The 20,003-nt window shown below is 36.9% G+C and overlaps 1 protein-coding gene across 1 annotated transcript in view; it reads right to left on the bottom strand.

Moving 5' to 3' along the window:
* Positions 1-14,333, bottom strand: part of FANCL (FA complementation group L) — a gene marked incomplete at both ends in the record, with an annotated part of 76,907 nt that extends 62,574 nt beyond the window's left edge. Inside the window, 3 exons of the mRNA XM_084234344.1 lie at positions 887-947; positions 2,282-2,340; positions 14,238-14,333. Of these exons, the coding sequence (XP_084090470.1) occupies positions 887-947; positions 2,282-2,340; positions 14,238-14,333 (216 nt within the window). The remainder of the gene's footprint in view (positions 1-886; positions 948-2,281; positions 2,341-14,237) is intronic.
* Between the last annotated feature and the right edge of the window lie 5,670 nt (positions 14,334-20,003).

Below are 20,003 nucleotides of genomic sequence, written 5' to 3'. Positions count from 1 at the left end.
GCAATGGCAGTCTATACAAATCAAGTAGTTTATCTCCTGTACTTCCTTGTGGTTTAGTAATACTTTATGTAAGAGTGACTGTGGTTGTCAGTTAGCATAGATAATAACCTGCCTTTAAATAGAAAAAAATGCCAAAATCAGAAAAAACATACAAGTGAAAAAATATGAAAAGAAATGTAGTTCCACCTACATTTATTTTTCTACAAGGGACATTTCATTATTTTTGACTGTTTTCAGTAACAGTGATATTCTTCTGTAAGTTTCTCTAAACTTTAGAGGAATTTTCAGGTAGAGGAGCCTAAACACTAAGGCTGAGTGGAGATTGGTGGTGGGTGAAATGTATGAAGGTGATCAAAGGTTCAATTCCCAGTTATAAAATTAAAAAAAAAAAAAACAAAGAGTAATCCTGCTTATATCTCACCTATGCTGCTTTTACTCTCATTATATACATATATCTATACATGATTTGAACCATTTCTAGTACATCTTTTCTGTTGTAATGTAGAATTACAATCCCATTTTTGCAACCTTTATTCTTCAAGTCCTAAATGGGCCCTGGGATTTTGTTGTACCACTACTATCCAAGCTCAGCAGGAAAAACACCTGAAAAGTGAAAGATACGTAAATAGTGTAAGCATATGAAGACTCTAATGTCTCCAGGATGGAAATTAGTTTCAACAAAAATGCTTCCTAGAGATCTGTTGAGGATTCTGAGACCTGAACATTTTATATAATATATGAATCTTTAAAATACTTGACAGAGATGAAGCCTACAAAATTCAGCAACTATTAAGCCAGTTTGTTACAACAATCTACAAAGCAGGTCTTTAAAACAGAGTAATTTGGTAATATCTAGCTTAAAACATAAACCTTTTAAAGAATTTACCTGTTGTACTATTTGATGGTATCCATTAAGTACTGTTTTCAGCTGCCAACTACACAGTAATCTAAAATTTTAATGGAACAAATTAAGTTCAGAATTAAAAGGAAAGATTTATTTGTATGCTAATACAAACATGCACACAGAGAAGAATGACATAAACATAGTTCTAACAAGTTAATAAAATCTTTACCACTGAAAGTATTAATCTCTTCTTCAAACTGTCAGTATTAACTTTACTCCAAAATATAAATAACAGCAATCAGTAAATGCCATACAAGCAGTATATCTTTTTGTAACTTTAACATATGCAAAGTAAAGTTTTCTATTGAACTAGATTCTTCTCCAAAGTAGGTTAAATAAAACTAACAGGTTTTTTTTATCGCTTCTCAGCCTTTTGGCTAAGATCAAGTGTAACACTAACAGTTTTAATCATAATATACAGAACATGTATTTTCTTCTTCCTTTTATGGCCAACCTTAGTCGTCTTCTAAATTCCTTTTTATTTACCATTCCTTTAAATGTTGGCATGCCATCAAGGCTCTGTCCCTGGCTTTCTCATTTCATCTGATATCTGCAGCCACTGGCAAGTCTACCCATTCTCATAATCTCAGATTCCATGCCTATTGTAACTTCCTTATAGACCTCCATTTGAAGTCTTACACTCGAGTTCCACACCAATAAACTACTACCTACTAAACATCTCCTCTAGATATGCCACACCCAATACGTCTTAAAACAATTTATCTTCTACTTCTCCACCTAAGACCTCTTCTGTAGCTTAATGATCTGAGTCAGAAACTTGGACAGTATCCTCCCTCGCCCTATTCCTCTTGTCTGCCCACTTCTAACCACTCATAATATCCTGTCAAATCTACTTTTAAATGTCTCTGGATTCTTTTTCCACTCTACTCTCAGAGATATTTGGGAATAGAAATGAGATTTGGGGAACTGTAGGTATTTCCAGTCTCATTTGTTGACATCCCTTGACAGACATCTGTGCCCACAGCCCAAATAGATTCCTAATTTATACCAGAAATAAACTCAGAGTGTAGGTCCTTCCCTATAATACCACAGAATCAACATCAAGTCAGAAAAGAACATTCCAACTATTTTGTATTCTCCTTTATATTTCAGTTCAGTACTTGCTAGTGATGTTTACATAATCACCGCTCACTACTTTAAGTGAAACAAAAATAGAGAATTAAGGTGTTACCTTTGAGTAGCACCTCAGTATCAGTAAAAAACATTTACAAATGCCATAGTGATTTGCAAAAAACAAAAATATTTCTGGCTAATAAGACTTTTAGACAAATTCTAATAATCACAACCTGTTTATTACAGATTAAATGTCTGCACATCCCCACCAGACACATTTAATATAACAAAACACCACATCACCTTGCATTCTTCAACTGCAAATCTTCAGGCAACAATATTTTAAGGTGGAAATCTCTGCCCTATGGAAAAAATTGAAAATATTCACTCAAATTTTCATGTTTCACTAAATGCTAAATACAGAATCACATAAAAATCACATAGAAAGTGGCCTCCCTGGTGGCGCAGCGGTTGAGCACTAGGTTGCAGAGCTGCCCACACCTCTGCAGCGCCTGTGTGAATCCTGGCCGCGAGGCGAGGGTCCCACATGGCGCGCAGACCTCTCCTGCCGCCCCCTGCCCCCTGCCCCCCTCGGCAGTGTACTTCAGTGCTTCTGCCAGTTCTGCTCTCCACTCTGGCTCTGGTGAATTCTCTCTCCCTCCTGCGCTTCTGACTGTACCCAGCACTTGTATAAATAAATAAATAAATCTTTAAAAAAAAAGGAGATAAAAACTGTCTTTAAAAAAAAAAAAATCACATAGAAAGGCACTATTTTCCCTTTTTTTGTAAGTATTACCCTTATCTAAATGTCAAAATATAAGCAACAGAATATTGTATTTGAGGGAAAATGACTAAAATTTCTATCAAAAAGTTTGTGACTGTTCGAAAATGAAGACTAAGAACTTTGTGTTTAAAAACAAATTCACAAAACACAAGAAATTCTAAGAAATTATTAATCTAGACATTTAGAAAAAATGTGTATGATATTTCTTGGGAAATTTATGAAAAAGGAAATGTCTTCTAAATGTTTTCCACATGGAAGAAAAAAATCAAAAGCAATAAATACATTATAAGCTTCGTGTTTTCAATTTTCTAAATTTTAATAACATGAAAATTTACAAAGCCTAAATAAATGCACCTCAGAAATATTTCCCTAATCATAATCAGAGCATGTTTATTTTTCCCACATTATCAGGCCTTTACTAAATGAAGCAACTAGCATATTAAGTTACTCATTTTAATTTAAATATTCACTAGTTCTGCATATGAACACACCAAGTTTTACTCAAGAATCTGAAAAAATATATTCAGTTTTACTTTCTTGACAAAGTGAATGGGTAAACAGCTTAAACTTTGTACCTTAAATAGGATAATACACATGAAATTTGAGCAAAGGTAAGCAGAAAAAGACAAACAGAAATATAATCTTTTACTCCAACAGTACAAAATGAAAAGAGTAATAAAATTCTCGAAAAACAATTACCACGAGAATTTTAGCACAGTATCCCTCAAAGCAGTTTCAAAAATAGAGGAACACAATTAAATGTACCCCATAACCTTTACTTTCATGGTAATATTACAGTTCTGACTTTCATTACATTTAAATGTCCTTTAAAAAAATGAAACAAAATGTACTACTGACCTTTTCAAAAGGTCAAGTAACAATAATTCACTATTTCATTAAAGCACTAAAAGGTATTATGTAGTAACTTTAACCTAACTTCATAGACATCCCACACATAAGTGTAAGAACAATCTGGAATTCAAAACTTACATGAATAGTAAAACTACCAATCTGTTATCTGAAAGAATAAAATTCCAAAGTCCCTTATTTGCAAATTCAGCCATTTAAAAAGGTTAAATGCCATGTCACATGCCATAATACTTTTCTGATTTAAGAAAATGTCCAAAAATTAGCTCTTTTTAGTTAAAGCATATTAAAAAATGTTAATTGCTCTCAAGAAGCAGATTTATCCAGGCTTGCAGGGAACAAAAGTACTGACAGTTGCCCACATCTGAACATCTGAATCACTTCAGACATCTCCCCCCAAAACTATATTGGTCAATATTAAAAACAAATAGAACCACAAAATTCCATGTCTTCAGCCAAATCAGAAGACAGAGAACATTGTGAACTTCAAATTACCTATTAGAAATAAAATATAAACTACCTTCCAGGAGAGCTCACTGTAAGATTCCCACAGCGAGTCCTTTTAGAAAGTTGGTGGGGAAGGGTGTCAGAAACCAGTGCATGGAAGAGAAGAGGGGAAGGGATTGGGCTAAGCACAAATACAATAAGATGTTCTGGTAGATAAGAGCAAAGCTCTATAGACTATAGGCAAGGGACTCAACTGATTACAAGTCAAGGTGGCAGTCTTAGAATAGAAATTTAGATCTACAAGGTAAGTAATGCAGACAGAGATGTCCTTTGGAAGCTGGAGTCCAAAGGAAAAGCAATGAAAGTGGGAAACCTAGGATCTTATATTACAGAAAAAATAACATTCAACTCCTACCACAGCATTACTCAAAGAAATCATCCATTAAATACACTACACTTTGTTTCACTATCAAAAGACAGTATTCATGAACCGGGAATTTTATAAACTATTGCAAAGCGCAAACTTTTCACAAATACAAGGATACTGTCATCATTAATGCCAAGCTACAAGACAACAGAGTAAGAGAATCAAAACATTTCAAGCAATGACAACCCCCATGCAAACAAACAAAATAAAACACAAGATAAAAGTAAATTACAATTATGAATTATATATCATTAAGTAAATAATTGTACCCAGATTGAGAAACTAAGAACAGGAACTGGAGGAAAGAAAGACAAAATACTATTAAAATGGAAGAATAAATAGGTGCTCAAGGCAGACTAAAAAAAATAAAGCAGCAAGGAAAACACAAGAAAGTTACCAAATGAGAAAATGATTTTAAAAAGATATCAGACGAAAGTACTTGAAGTGGAAAATAGGCCAAAAAAAAAAAAAGTTCAATACAAAAATAACTGGAGACCCTTAGAAAGAAAACAAAATAGTGGAAAAGAATGTTTAAAATTATAATCAAGTTTATGTTCTGGAAATTCACATACTGAAAAAGACACACAGATGAGAAAAGTGACTCATATGACATACTCTCATATATCTTAGTGCATGGACTTTTAAAATAAGGGGAAAGTTCATAGTCTTAAGAAAAATGATCAAATAACTTATATAGGAAACAGTATGATTAATCATGAGATTTCTCAAAGCAAAATTAAAAAAAAAAAAACAACAACATAATAAAACTTTAAAGAAACTGAAAGGGAACTTCCGTGTCTACCCACGACAGAAATAGGATTTACATTCCTATATTAACTTTTCAAAAAGGACAAAATAGGGCCTCCCCTGGTGGTGCAGCGGTTGAGCGCTGGGCTGCAAAGCTGCCCGCAGCCTCTGCAGCACTGGTTGGATCCCAGGCCACTGGCAAGGGTCCTACATGGCGCGACAGATCTCATCTGTCGCGCCCATTGCTCCCCTCAGCAGTGTATTTCACCAAGTCTGCCTGTTCTGCTCCCCACTCTGGCTCTGGTGAATTCTCTCACCTTCCCACGCTTCTGACTGTACCCAGTGCTTGTATAAATAAATAAATAAATAAATCTTTAAAAAAAAAAAAAACCTAAAACTTTAAAAAAATAAAATAAAAAAGGACCAAATATTTGAAACGATGATTTTTCAGAGATCAAATAATGGGCAGTGCAGGACAGTGACCCTTGAAAGATAAACAAATGAGAAAATCCTTGTTATTGTCCAGCTTTACTGCCAGGAAAATTTTCAGGGCAGCAGGAATGGAGAACCAAATATTATAGTTCTAACTTTCTCCCTGATTTGAGAAGACAGGATGAGTTACAGGAGACCAAGCCATATAGAATTCACAAATCATAGTGCCAAATAGAAGTTCAAGGAGAAGAAAGAACTACACAGAAAGTACACCTAGAGCAGTTTAAAGGGTTCCTCACAAAGTCTACAGTTCAGTACCTACTGGTCCATGGAGCTGCGAAAACCACCCAAGACAGGGGAACCATGAGAATGGAGCACACGAAACAATGTTCAAACTCACACAATGTAAGGAGTAGTATTATTGCCAACAACCACAGCAATTGTATAGAGAATTCTAAAAAGTGCTGCCTAGTGGAGACAAATTGGTCTAGGCTAACGCTCTGGTTCTGCCTAACAAATTTTAAAAGCAACCATAGAAAAAGTCAAACTATTTCCAAGTAATTTAACTGCATTTCAGAACAAATCTCAAAAATACTTATGAGATTATAAAAGAGCACACAAAGTTAAAATATACAATGTATGGTACACAATCAAAATATACCAGGTATGCAGAAAAGCAAGAAAATAAGATTCATAATAATAAAAAAAAAAACAAATGCAAAAAAGGCAGATGACAAAACTGCTTTTAAAAGGTGAGTTATAAATATATTGCATATATTCAAGAAGGTAGAGGAAAGCACGAGTATAGTAAATACACATAAGATAGAAAGACCCAAAATGAAAAGATGAACAGCAACAGCTGAAGTGAAATATATGCTAGATGATTTTACAGCAGATAAAGCCTTGCAAAAGATGATGTTAGTGTGCCTTATGGCAAAGAAACAGAAAATTCAAAAATAAAAAAAAAAGACTAAAAAATATACACATATACAAACAGACTATCAGTGATCTATGGAACAATTTAAAGTGTCCTAAATGCACTCCCCAATGTGGGGGAGGGAGGAAGGGAGATTTTGAAGAAATGGCTGCAGTTATTTCCAAATTAAATGAAAATATACACTTACTATAAAAAAAAAAAAACCTCCACAGTGTGGAGGAAAAACATTAAAAGCATCTTCCAAAAAAGCCCACATACTTAAAAGAGGAATAAAGATAAGGAATAGCAATTTATCATGCATGGGGTGTAATTCCAGATAGTGAAAAAACACTTTTAAAGTACCAAAAGAAAAATGTCAATCTAGAATTTTATAACCAGTGAAATTATCTTTCAAAAGCCCAAGTAAAGTTTTTTCTGACTTAAAATAACTGAAATAATTCATCAGAAGTCATGCACTATGAGAAATTAAAATAAAGGAAGAACTTCAGGAAAAAAGTAATTGAAATGAAATACGGATACACAACAAAGAATAAAAGAAACAGTAAATATATAGGTAAATATAAAAGACCTTTCTTCTTATTTTTAAATATCCTTTTAAATAACTGTGCCAAATTGGAACAATTTGAGGAACATAATACAACAGTATTGACTATAATCCAATAAACTAAATATCTGTAAGTCCATACTGATATAAATAACTCAATTAACAAGTGAGGGAGTTAATCTCCCATACAGCTCATACAGAAAAATTCCACATAACTTATTCCATCTTAAAGGAGGAATAACGTAACTCTCCACTCATTAGTGCTTAGTAGGGGCTGCTCATAGTGACTTTCTTCCAAAGAGAACAATAAGCAAAATGTAGAAGGGGGCGGGGAGGATTGGGAGTAACTTTAAAGAGAAACTTGAAAAATGCTACTTCAGCTAAGTGATCAAGGTCAACATCAACTGTCATAAATCACATTAATAGTATATACCCTTGATTTGATATAATAAAACGGTACTTACACTCCAATGTAATCTTCAAAAACCCCTAACACCAGTCTAATCACTGAGAAACACATCAATTTCAAGGACACTAGTATCCTACACTAAGCTCGACTAATCTTCCTCAAAAAGAGTGTAATTTCGCAATCATAAAGTTAAGAATATAAAAAAAAAAAGGGAAAAGTGTGAAAAGCCATCACAGCCCGGAAAAAGCCTTAAAAAACATGGCAATGTAATATCTTGATTATAATTCTGAGTAGAAAAAAGACATTGGGTAAAAACTAAGTAGATCTGAATAACGTTCATAATAATAGTTAACAGATATACCATACTAATGTTTATAATAATAGCTAACAGATGTACCATACTAATATAACAGGAGAAACTCTTTTAATGGCAAAGGAGATATAATACCATAATTTTGTACAAAAAATTCAATAAATATATATAACTAAAACTGTTTTTATTTTTTTTTAATTTATTTATTTACACATACAAGAGCTAGAGTATAGGCCAGAGATGCAGGGGGTTGCAGGGTGAATGAAAGGATTTATCAGAGACAGATTGGGGAGCAGAACAGGCAGATTATTGAAATACACTGCAGTGGGGAGCAGTGGGAGAGACAAGAGAGGTCTGCTGTGCCATGTGGGCTAGCTACTTAGCCATGGATTGAACTAGGGCTGCAGACAGCTTCATAGTTCTTAGACTTAACCACTTGCACCACCAGTTCTTGCACCACTGTTCTTAAAAAAATAAGTCTATCAATAAAGAGAGCAAACTATTTTTTTAATTACAGTGTATTGTAAGGGATATAAGAAATAAAAATAAAATATGTGACAACAATAGCACAAAAGCCAGGAGACTAGGCATGGAAGTAACACTCTTACACTAAGGGAAGCAGTATACTTGAAAGCAGATCATAAGTTAAAGAAGCATTTGTACAACACTACAAAAGAGTGAGGAAAATGATATAGCTGATAAAACCATAATGCATAGAAACTGGAATCCTAATATTACTTCAAGCTAGAGCGTAAGAGCTGTAAGATGTAGTTTTTTAAAAAAGAACTATTCATTTATGCTTACAAGAGCTGGGGTAAAGGCTAGAGTTGTGTGTGTGGGGGGGGGGGGGGTGAGTGGATTCACCAGAGACAGAGTGGGGAGCAGAACAGGCAGATCCACTGAAATACACTAATGAGGGGAGCAGCCGGTGAGACCAGAGAGGTCTACTGCACCATGTAGGTCACCTCCCTGGCTGGGGATCAAACTCATGCTGCAGTGGCTGTGGATAGCTTCATAGGTTGCATCTGAACCCTTGCACCACCAGGGAGGCCCAGGTATAAGATATATACACTACAAATATTGGAGCAACTACTTAGGAGGGGAAAGCAGCTAATAAGCCACAGCAGAGAAGAAATGCAATTATAAAAGAACTCAATGTAAAATGCAGAAAACTCTGAAAGAGGTATTTTTAAAAGAACATGAGACAAATAGGGAAAAAAAAATTAGATATTAGGTCTTAACCCAAATATATCAATACTCATAATAACTGCAAATGACCTTAAAACCCTCGTGTAAAAGGTAATAACTGGTAGGTTAAACAAAGCTTAACACACTATATTAATATCATAACACACAAATTTAAGGACAAAAATTATTACTGTGGATTAAAAAGGTCATTTCAAGTCATAATGGAGTCAGCACATCAAAATTACTTCACAATACAGTGCATGTAATAACAAAAGAACTTCAAAATATATAAAGCAAAAATTGATATGATATAAATTGTTATAAAGTAAAAATTGAAAAATCAACAATTACAGCTGGATATTTCACACCCTCTTTAAATAATAAAATATGTAGACAAAATCCGTGAGGATATAAAATACTTCAATAGCAACATGAACCTATGTGACCTAAATGACATTTTTAGAACACTCCACCCAACAACATTAATATATGTCCTTTTCAATTATACACAAAACATTTGCCAGATAGGCCAGTATTTGTAATATAAAGAATTATATCAAATTATGTTCTGCAACAAAATTTTAAATCTTCAACCAAAAAAAATCTGAAAACCCTCAAATATTTAGAAACATATCACTTTTCTAAGTAACCAATAGGTCAGAGAAAAAAATTAACAAGTATTTTGGGCCTCCCTGGTGGCGCAGGGGTTAAGATGCAATCTTGAAGCAATCTGCAGCCACTGCAGCAGGAGTTCGACTCCCTGCCAGCCAGGGAGAAACCCACATGGCAGGACAGACCTCTGGTGTCTCGCCCGCTGCTCCCCTCAGCAATGTACTTTGGTCTGTCTTCCTGCTCTGTTTCCCACTCTGTCCCTGGTGAATCCTCTCACCCCGCATCTCTGGCCCCTTCCCCCATTCTTGTATATAAATAAATAAATCTTAAAAAAAAAAAAAATTAACAAGTATTTTAAACTGAAAAAAAAAAAAAACAGATTCTTCTGTGATACAGCGAAAGAAGTGCTTGAAGGAAAATTTGTAGTATTATAAAAGAAAGATCTCATTATCAATAATATAATCATAATCAATAACCTATCATAATCAATAAACTATCAGTCACTTCTGAATTCCTGAACCACAGAAATGGTGAAATAAATGTTTCTTTATTTTTTTCGGTCACTAAAGGTTTGTAGTAATTATACAACAAATGATATTATAGTATGATTATGGAATATATAAACATTTAAAGGATAAAGAAATGTTAGAACTAACTTTTAAGCCAGTAAATTAAAAAAAGATGTATGAAATGAGTTGAAGGAACAAACTACCAAAGCTCAAACAAGAGGAAAGGAATAACCTAATAATGGAGAAAATACCTCTTAAATCACACATGGAACAATCACCAAAAAAAAGGATCAATATGTCCCAGCAGTTTTTACAAACAACATTGTCTAATCACAATGCAACAAAACTAAGAACAAAAATAAAAATAAAAAAGACTTTCCACCAGAGAATCTTTTAAAACTTCCATTAAGTAATTCCCAGGTACAAAGAAACTTAAATTACATAACTTTAATAAGTGATGGAAAAACACTACATACCAGCATCTATAGGATACTTTTAAAACAGTGTTAACAGAAAAATACAACACCTTAAAAATTTAATAAAAATGTGTTCTCACTGTCTAATTCTGGGACAACTTAAGCACCAAAATAAATAAGGGAAATAGTAATTCTAAGTCACTGAATAAATTGTGCTGGGTTCCAAGACACATTTGCAGTACGGGTTTGTGAACTTTCCCACACTGTAGGGGCAGTAAGGCCACAGAACAGGCTCTCAATGATCCAAGCAGATGGATGGAGAGTCCTGGAGCCCTCGGTGGCTTTTTCAGGGCTTTTATTAAGATTTTACCAGGTACACGGTAGGCAGGGGTGCCTAGAGGCTGGTAGGCCTCCTAGCCCCCGGGGCATCTTCACTCTTCCTGGGCTCTCCAGCATTCTCTCTCTCTTGCTGGTTCTGTTCTCTGCTCCCTTCTCTTTCATTCTTCTCTCACTTGTTCTCCTGGTGTCCCCGTGACACCACCTTTATAGGCTCAGTTCAGGTGTACCCACCTACATATGCCCACACCCCACTCCAGGTGCCCACTGTAGGGTAAGGAAAAATGTCAGGCTTTTCTGCTCTCCCGCCATCAGGATAGATGATGGATTCTTGAGGTCCTGAATGCATGCCTGATGGCGGGCACCTGGAGTAGGGTGTGGGCATATGTAGATGGGATTCACCTGGGCTAAGACTGGGCTTACAAGGGCGGCGTCACGGAGACGCCAGCAGAGTAAGACCAAACGGAAGAACCAGGAGAAGCAGAACAAAGCAGAGAACTATGAGAAGCAGAACCACGAGAGCAGCAGAGAACAAGATCACCAGAGAATGCTGGAGAGCCCAGATAGAGTGAAGGCTTGCTGGGGGCTGGGAGGGTCAAAGCCCCCCACCCCCGCACCCCTGCCTGTGGTGTACCTGGTAAATCCCAATAAAAGCTTGCAAAAGCCATGGAGGGCTCCAGGACTCTCTCCTCCTTTACCCGGTCTGCTTGTATCATGGAAAACCTGCACTATGCCCATTCCTGCCCTTACACTAAAGAACTGTTACAGAATAAAGGAGAGGGGCACCCCAGAACTCCCAAACCTGCCCACTCTAAATAGGTTCTGCCACCCACCACATCAAGACAAAACATGAGACCTTTAATAAAAAGAAACTTTAACGCAATCAGTGTGCAACAAAGAAGGGGATGAATACGGTTTCCAAATCAAGCACCCAAAGTTACCCATCCCTTCATGGGTAAATGTCCAGCCAAAGAGGGTTGGCCCAAAGCAGGGCCACTTAGGCCCAAAAGCCTGCTACAAGGCATATTCCAGAGGGGACCCATAGAAAAGGATCAGAAACAGCCAGACAAGTCTGCGAGAAAAAGAGCAAAACCAAAATAAAAGATAAAAGCTGCCATTGTTAACCTCCACCTGGGTCTCTCACCCACATGTTTCAATCAGTCCAAAGCAGAGAAGCTAGTGCAGCTTCTTCATGTCTCTCAGCTTCATGTGCCTCTTTCAGGTTCCCTTCTGGCTCTCCATCCTTTCCTTCCTTCTTTCTACAGTCTCCTCTCCAGCTTCTTCTCATCCCTGCTCAGCTCTACCCTCCCTTGGCTGGGGAAGGGAACCTGGAACCTCCCCTTTTCCTAGGTATCACCCTGTTACAGAACTACTCCTTATAAAAGAGACACGACAACTAAATTCAAGAGCTTACACCAGAATGGGAGGAGATATAAAATGTACCATTAACATTAACAAAATTTGAGTACATATTCCAGATTAGATAACGGTATTATACCATGATTAAATTTCCTGATTTTGATGATGGTATCATAGTTATGCTGTAGTGTGTTCTTGTTCTCCTAAAATATACACTTAAGGATTTAGGACAAAAGGACACTATGCCTGCAACTTAATCTCAAACTGTTCAAGAAAATAACCTATATATACATCCAACTACATGTACATACTCAGAATGATAAATCAAATGGGGCAAATATAAAATGATGACTATGGTTAAAAAGTATAATCATTTATAAACTTCATACAACCTTGCTATTGTAACTGAAATCATACACAAGACAAATATAGACAAATATCAGCTCCACCAAACAAAAGAAAGCTAAGGTGTTTAGGTTATGATTTTAAAACCCTGTTTAAAGCAGGTACAAAATTAGAATTGTAGCTACAGCAAGGATGTTAAGAAAATCATGATTTTCTTAGTCTCAAGCTGATGTCTTCACATGTTTTCTCAGAGGCTTTAGCAGACAAGTATATGATACTTTGTAAAATGACTAAAATGAGATGTATATAACAGGCCTTTGGGGGGGGGCAAAATTTAGTAAAATTACTATCTCTTCATTTCTAAACACTGAAAGTGAATCATTTTCAATTGGATAATTCAAAATCCAATTGGAGGCGGAAAAGAGAGATTAACTTTATTCCAGAACTAACAATGATTTTTAACCTCTGCTTTCTGTGATGGTCACAAATGAGTTTGAAAGCAAATGAAATTCATCTATGACCTTTCTTTAATCACATGGCATCAAAAGATCCACATCTAATAAGCTTAGCAGTAGGTAAGTTTCACCTACCAAAAGAATGTAGTAAGTCACTCAATATTTTTGATAAACTGTATACTGAGGAAACTCCCAAAATACATGGTAATTCCTCGGATTGGGTCTCTATCCTCACAGAGTATGTGTGTTGGTGGTGGAAGCGGCAAGATATTGAATGGTTAGGGAGCAAAAAGTCCATACTCAAAATTCCAACCTAAGGTCCCTTGGTGCACAGCGGAGAAGAGAAAACGTTGTAAGAGGAAACAGCCCGAGTTTAAGGGAGCCTGTTGCAATCATGGACAAGTAGTAACAACCTTTCCACCTTCCCATGCCTGATTTACTCAACTATAAAATGTAGTTTTCTTTTTAAAATTTCTATCTCAAAAGGCTGAGGTCTCCAGTGAGACTGACTTGAAAATCCCACACGTCTTACTATTTGTAATAAACAGGCGCGACCACTTGGAATCAGCACAGATAATTAAACGTTAAGATTTTCCACACTTTATCACGACTAGACTTGATCAGTTACCAGGGACTTGGTGGAGAACCAAAAGGAGGCTTCCCTTCAAAATGTTCTTCCTAAAAACACTGTAATTCGCAGGAATGTCACTGCACCGACTTTCGTGGAGGTGAGGGGGAAGGGGTGCTCGAATCACGGTAGTCAAAAAATAAATAAAAACACAAAATAAAAAAAACAAGGTGACACGTGGGCAGAAGGGAACGAGGAGGGGGGAGGAAGCGGGAGCTGGGGGGCTGGTCCCCCGCGCCCCGACCCCAGCCACAGGCTCCCGGCCCGCACGCCGGCCCACCGCCTCCCGTGGGCGCCGCCGTCCCCGGCGTGGGGCCCGGGGGAGGTTCCGGCAGGAGGTTCCGGCCCGCAGCGCTCAGACCCGCGTCCGCCGGCGTCCGGCGCGCCGCCCTCTCAAAAGCCGTCGGTGGGAGCGCCGATCCACTCCCGCCGTAGACTCTCAGCGGGGAGTTGGTCCGCGCAAGGGTGGCGCTCCTAGCGAAAGAGCAACAACTGGCCGGATACCTGAGCCGAAATGAATCCTTCGTACACTGTTTTCGCCCTGTTCTGGGGCAGAAGCAGCGGGAACAGGCGCAACAGGCTGCCCTCCGCCTCCTCCATGGCGCGCCCGCGCGGGAGCCGCCGGCGGCGTCGCCGGGCCGCACATGCGCAGTCACGCCTGCGCCCGGGCAGCCCGGACGCGAAAGCCCTGCGACGGCCGGAAAACTCTTAGCTGTGCTGCGGGCGGATATGAAGGTCTGGGGATCGTGAGTGATGGCTCAGAGGATGAAGGATGAAGAAAGAAAAATTAAAAAGACCTTTTATTTTGAAAATTTGCCTAAGATTAGGCAACCCCATTTCACTCAAAGATATTAAACGGAAAGTAAAAGTGAATCCAAAAAAGGAGAGAAAATGCATAAAGCCTTCAGTTTTACTCTGGGAAACTGAAGCTGGCTAATGAAAAAGGAACACTTTCAATCTTACCAGTTTTCAATTAATAGTTTCTGATACTGCTTTCCACCATCAAAATCATATTAAAATATCTCAATACACAGATGCCCAGGATATATGCATGACTAGTGGTTCTCAAAGCATGGCCCTTGAATCAGCAGCATCAACAGTCTGAGAACATTCACTTCACATCTATTGAATTTCTTAATTATGGGAGATGGGCTCAGCAATTTATATATTAACAAGCATGTGTGCAATAAATCTGTTTTCAAAAGCGATGCTGATGCCAGTTAGAGTTCGGAGGCCATTGCCCTAGACTTTCTGTATTTTCACACCTGATTCTATTGTACAATCAGTTGAAAGTCATTGAACTCACTAAGTAAATAATTATTCAGACAGGTTTTACACTTCCAAACTCAGATGATTTAAGGCTTAGAAAATATTCGCTAAATGAATAAACATAGTTTATTAACATCTAACCATTTAAGGCCTTAATCCAAAGAGAGCAACTTTGTTTTAATATTGTAGTAAAAAGCTAAAAGATTAACACCAATTTTTTCTGATAGAAGAGCGATAATAGCTCACCCAGAGGTTCTTTTGAACCAGTCTTAAAGCACATTGGCCATCCCCATATGCAGAAAGCCTGGGAAATACAGTTTTTCTATTAACATATGGCCTAGAATTCTGTTTTTAAGAATAAGGAGAGAATGGTGAAAATAGGCCACTTTCCATTTCTGCAACAGGATGAAATGTACAAACTCCACCCCATGCAACCACAGGAAAAGACTTGAACTTTACTGGCATAGCAGTATTGATGAAATGCTTACTCAAGAACACAAATTTTTAAAGATCCATTATAAATATGTATATTTTTCCAAGATACTGCAATTTGTTTGCTTGTATTTTCTACTTTTTCAAGAGAATTTTTGCCTCAAAGAGTACTACAATTAATTTATATTTTGTTAATTCACTGAAGTGAACACCACCTAAAAAAAGGAGTAGAAATAAGATGAATGGGTAACATTATAAGAAACAATAAAGAACCAATTTAACATTTATGTGTCGCTACACAGTAATAAAAAATGCTATAAATGAATAAAGAAGCCATGAAATTACAAGTATATTTTTTTATCCTACAATATCCTTTAGCTGTGAAAAATAAATGTTATGATTGTGGTTTATGCCATTCCTTTAAAGAGTTTTTTGTTGGGATAGGATTTGATAAAATGGCAATTTGGTTTCTATTTAATGTGGCTTGTTTCTTTCAATAGACAAAATAAAGCAAGTAAAGTAACAATATTTTTAATGTGAAAATGGTTGATGTTACAAAATTTTGAGAAATAACTAAATTAACAAAAGTAAATTAAAATTTACTATAAAATCCAGAACTAATCATGCACTTATTTACAGTCACTTTAAAATAATGAAAACAGTTCAACTATCTTTATTAAAATAAAACAACAAAACAAACAACATTCTAGTCTTCAAAATCCTAGATATATTATTTTGTCAACAATTAATAAAATAGTACACATCTAGCTGGACAATAGATGCTCTCAGAAGATGATATAGGAAAGTTCTGAGCAATTATTACAGCACGACATGAAGTTCATATTCATTTTAGAGTGAGCAGCAACAAAGAGTTGAAGCAAAGCGTCTTTACACAAGATTTTATTATTTTGTTTAAGAGTTTCCTCAAATCCACTAGATGATCACATCATGAACTAACAACCTTACAAATCCAGGAATAGATATTTCCCTTTTTTAAAAAAAAAAAACAATTTTTTTTTAAAAGATTTATTTATACAAGCACTGGGTACAGTCAGAAGCCCGGGAGGGTGAGAGAATTCACGAGAGCCACAGTGGGGAGCAGAGCAGGCAGAAGGACCGAAGTACACTCCTGAGGGAGGGGAGCAGCGGGCGGCAGGAGAGGTCTGCGTGCCATGTGGGACTCTCCTCCGGTGGCTGGGGAGCAGCCGGGGATCAAACCGGCGCTGCAGAGGCTGCAGGCAGCTTCTCAACCCAGCGCTCAACCACTACGCACCGGGGAGGCCCGATATTTCCCTTTAATAGCTGCTTGTCATTCAGAAATGACTATATAGCATTTCAAAATTCAAGATAATTTTATACACGTACACATATAGTTATTTCAAAATGACAAAAACATTAAAAGTAATTAGACAAAATTAGCAGAACATTAAACATTTATTCAAAATCTTCTCAAGTATATAAAAGTATTTTTGTAAAATAGTTATAGTCTTCAGTAGGTTACCTGATTTTCTAAAAAAAGAAAAAAGAAAAAAAAGGCACAAAGAAAAATATGTGGAAGAAAAAAGGCACAGAGGAAAAGATATCACATGTCAAGGTTGACTGGTCATAGTGTCATAGCTGGGACACAACATCAAAATATGGCTAAGATAAAAGAAGAAATCATAGATGTTTATAGAACTAATATTTAATCACTAGACATATATTAACATAAATATAATATAGATATAGTTCTATGTTACTGATTTGGTATAAATAGTAATAATAGTATAAGCATTATTTTGTACATTTTAAATTTGTTCAATTTACTGAAAAACAGTTTCTTACTTTATCTTAGCATGCATGATTTGGTAGAGTCACTTCCTCAACTGCTCTGAAACTCTGAAAAACATATAAATTCAGAAGAATATCATAATTGAATAACTTCATTTTATAAACAAACACAGTCATCCAACAAAAGTAAAGCCTCACAGGCAATCCTTCTCCCAATATATTCTTAGCTATGCTTTATTTAGCTAAATTTCAACTAAATTTTGACTAATTTTATTCAAATACAACTTTATATACCATAGAGAATATACTGAACTAAAACACCCCGTCTTTAGATCATCCTAAATTAAGCAATACCCATTTCAGATGATATTGGACAAGGGTGAGTTTGGAGCAATATGTGGTGTAGAACCAGAGGCCAGAGAACAATGAATTTCCTCACAATGAATGGGATCAAAACCAAACCAAGATACATTTTCTGTTGCCAAGGCAAGAGTTCCTTATAATCCCTAACCCGTAGGATTCCCTAACCTCTATGAATATAATAACTGTTCTATATCTTCCACTATTCCCTTTGCCAAATGTGTAAGCTCATTGTATTTATCATGTCCTGGTTTCACTGTTGTATTTTTCATCTGTATATGTGTTTATATGTGTCTGTGGTGGGAAGGGGTATTGGGTATTAAATCCGGATTTTAATAGAGAGAATGTGCATCGCTGGAGATCCTGAAACTCGGATGAATAAATGCAGTGACAGATGAAGGACTGGGTTGTCCACTTTGGGAAGCCAGGAAGTATGTTTTATGTGTGAGTAAAGGAAGCATAGTTGGTAATCAGAAAATAAACTGGACACTGCTATATGCTCACCAAACACAATTCCCCTTTCTCCTGGATCCATAAGTAAACATTTCCAGGCTCTTGCAATTTGATCTGGCCAAATGATGGAATTATACCCAATAGAATGTGAGTGGCTTATTAAAACTCTGTGCTGGATTCAACATTCTGTTTTCCCATACAACGGCTTGAATCAAAGGATCAAGTTTTTCATGTCTTGAGGAAAGGTGGATCACAATTAGAAAGAAAAGGGCCTCCCTGGTGGCGCAAGGGGTTAAGCACAGCACTGTAAAGCTATCCACAGCCTCTGTAGCACGAGTTCCATCAACCCCTCGGCAGTGGATTTCAGTAGATCCACCTGTTCTGCCTCCCACTCTGTCTCTGGTGAATCCTCTCACCCCTACCCCCACACCTCTGGCCTGTACCACAGCTTTTGTATGCATAAATAAATAAATAAGATAAATATTCTTTAAAAATTAAAATGAAAAACTTTTTTAAATTAAAAAGGTAATATTTTAACTTTTAAAAGATTTTTTTATAAGTTAAAACTTTTTTTGAATTAAAAAAAAATTTTACATCATTGTTCATTTTTAAATTGTATTTTCTTGGCCCCCACCGGAGGTGTATTCCCCATAGAATTTCCTTCAGCAATGCACCTTTGTTCCATTACCATAGTCCCCTGTGCTCCTCCCTCCCTCCCTAAGATCCCTCTCCCTCCTTCTCCCCTGCAGAATGTCTCTGATTTATAATTGTCTGTTTTTGTTTTGTTGTGTTTTGTATTGTTATTATTTTCTTACATTGATGTCTTACTTGGTTCCCCTATATTCCTGCTATAAGTGAAACCATCCAATATTTTTCTTTTATTCTGACTTATTTCACTGAGCATAATTTCTTCTAGCTCCATCCACATTGCTGTGAATGGCTTGAGTTTATCTTTTTTTATTGATGAATAGCATTCCACTGTGTATATGCACCACATCTTCTTGATCCAGTCATCTATTTTTGGGCATTTGGGTTGTTTCCAGGTTTTACCTATTGTATATAGTATATAGTGTTGCAATAAACATAGGGCTACAGTTGTTCTTTTGAATCAATGTTATGTGTCCTTTGGGTAGCTCCCTAGGGGTGGAATTGCTGGGTCCATATGATAGCTCCATTTTTAGTAGACTGAGGAATCTCCACATAGCTTTCCATAGTGGTTGGACTAGTTTGCACTCCCACCTTTTTATTTACCACATTCCTCGCCAACATTTGTTGTTGCTAGTTTTTGTGATATATGCCATTCTTACTGGTGTAAGATGGTATCTCAACGTGGTTTTGATTTGCGTTTCTCTGATTATAAGAATGTTGAACATTTTTTCATATGCCTGTTGGCCATTTGCATTTCCTCTATAAAAACGTAAAAGTTAAAACTTCTTAAGACTTAAAAGTTTTCAAGCTTTTGGGCCTCCCTGATGGCGCAGGTGGTTAAGTGCAGGGCTGTGAAGCTGTCCACAGCCTCTGCAGTGCCGGTTCAATGCCCGCCGGCCGCGGAGCAATCCACATGGCACGGCACACCTTTCCTGTCTCACCCACTGCTCCCCTCAGCAGTGTATTTCAGTCATTCTGCATGTTCTGTTCCTTGCTCTGTCTCTGGTGAATCCTCTCACCCTCCCGCACATCTGGGCTGTACCTGGTTCTTGTATAAATAAAATAAATACTTAAAAAAAAGTTTCCAAGCCTTTGAGGAAAATGCATTTCATTTATTTTATTAAAAATTTATTTTATTTATTTATGCATAGAAGAACTGGGGTGTAGGCCAGAGGTTCAGGAAGTGAGAGGATGATGCCCTAGAAACAGTGGGGAGCAGATCAGGGGGGTTTACTGAAATACACTGCTGAGGGAAACAGCAGGCGAGAAAGGAGAGATCTGCTAAGCCAACTGTAAGCTCCCTGGCTGGGGATTGAACTCAGCCCTCAGCAGTGATAG

Source organism: Talpa europaea (genome assembly GCF_964194135.1).
Source record: "Talpa europaea genome assembly, chromosome: 6".
Lineage (NCBI taxonomy): Eukaryota > Metazoa > Chordata > Mammalia > Eulipotyphla > Talpidae > Talpa > Talpa europaea.
The sequence above is the reverse complement of the archived record's forward strand: the minus strand, read 5'-3'. Positions and strand labels throughout refer to the sequence as shown.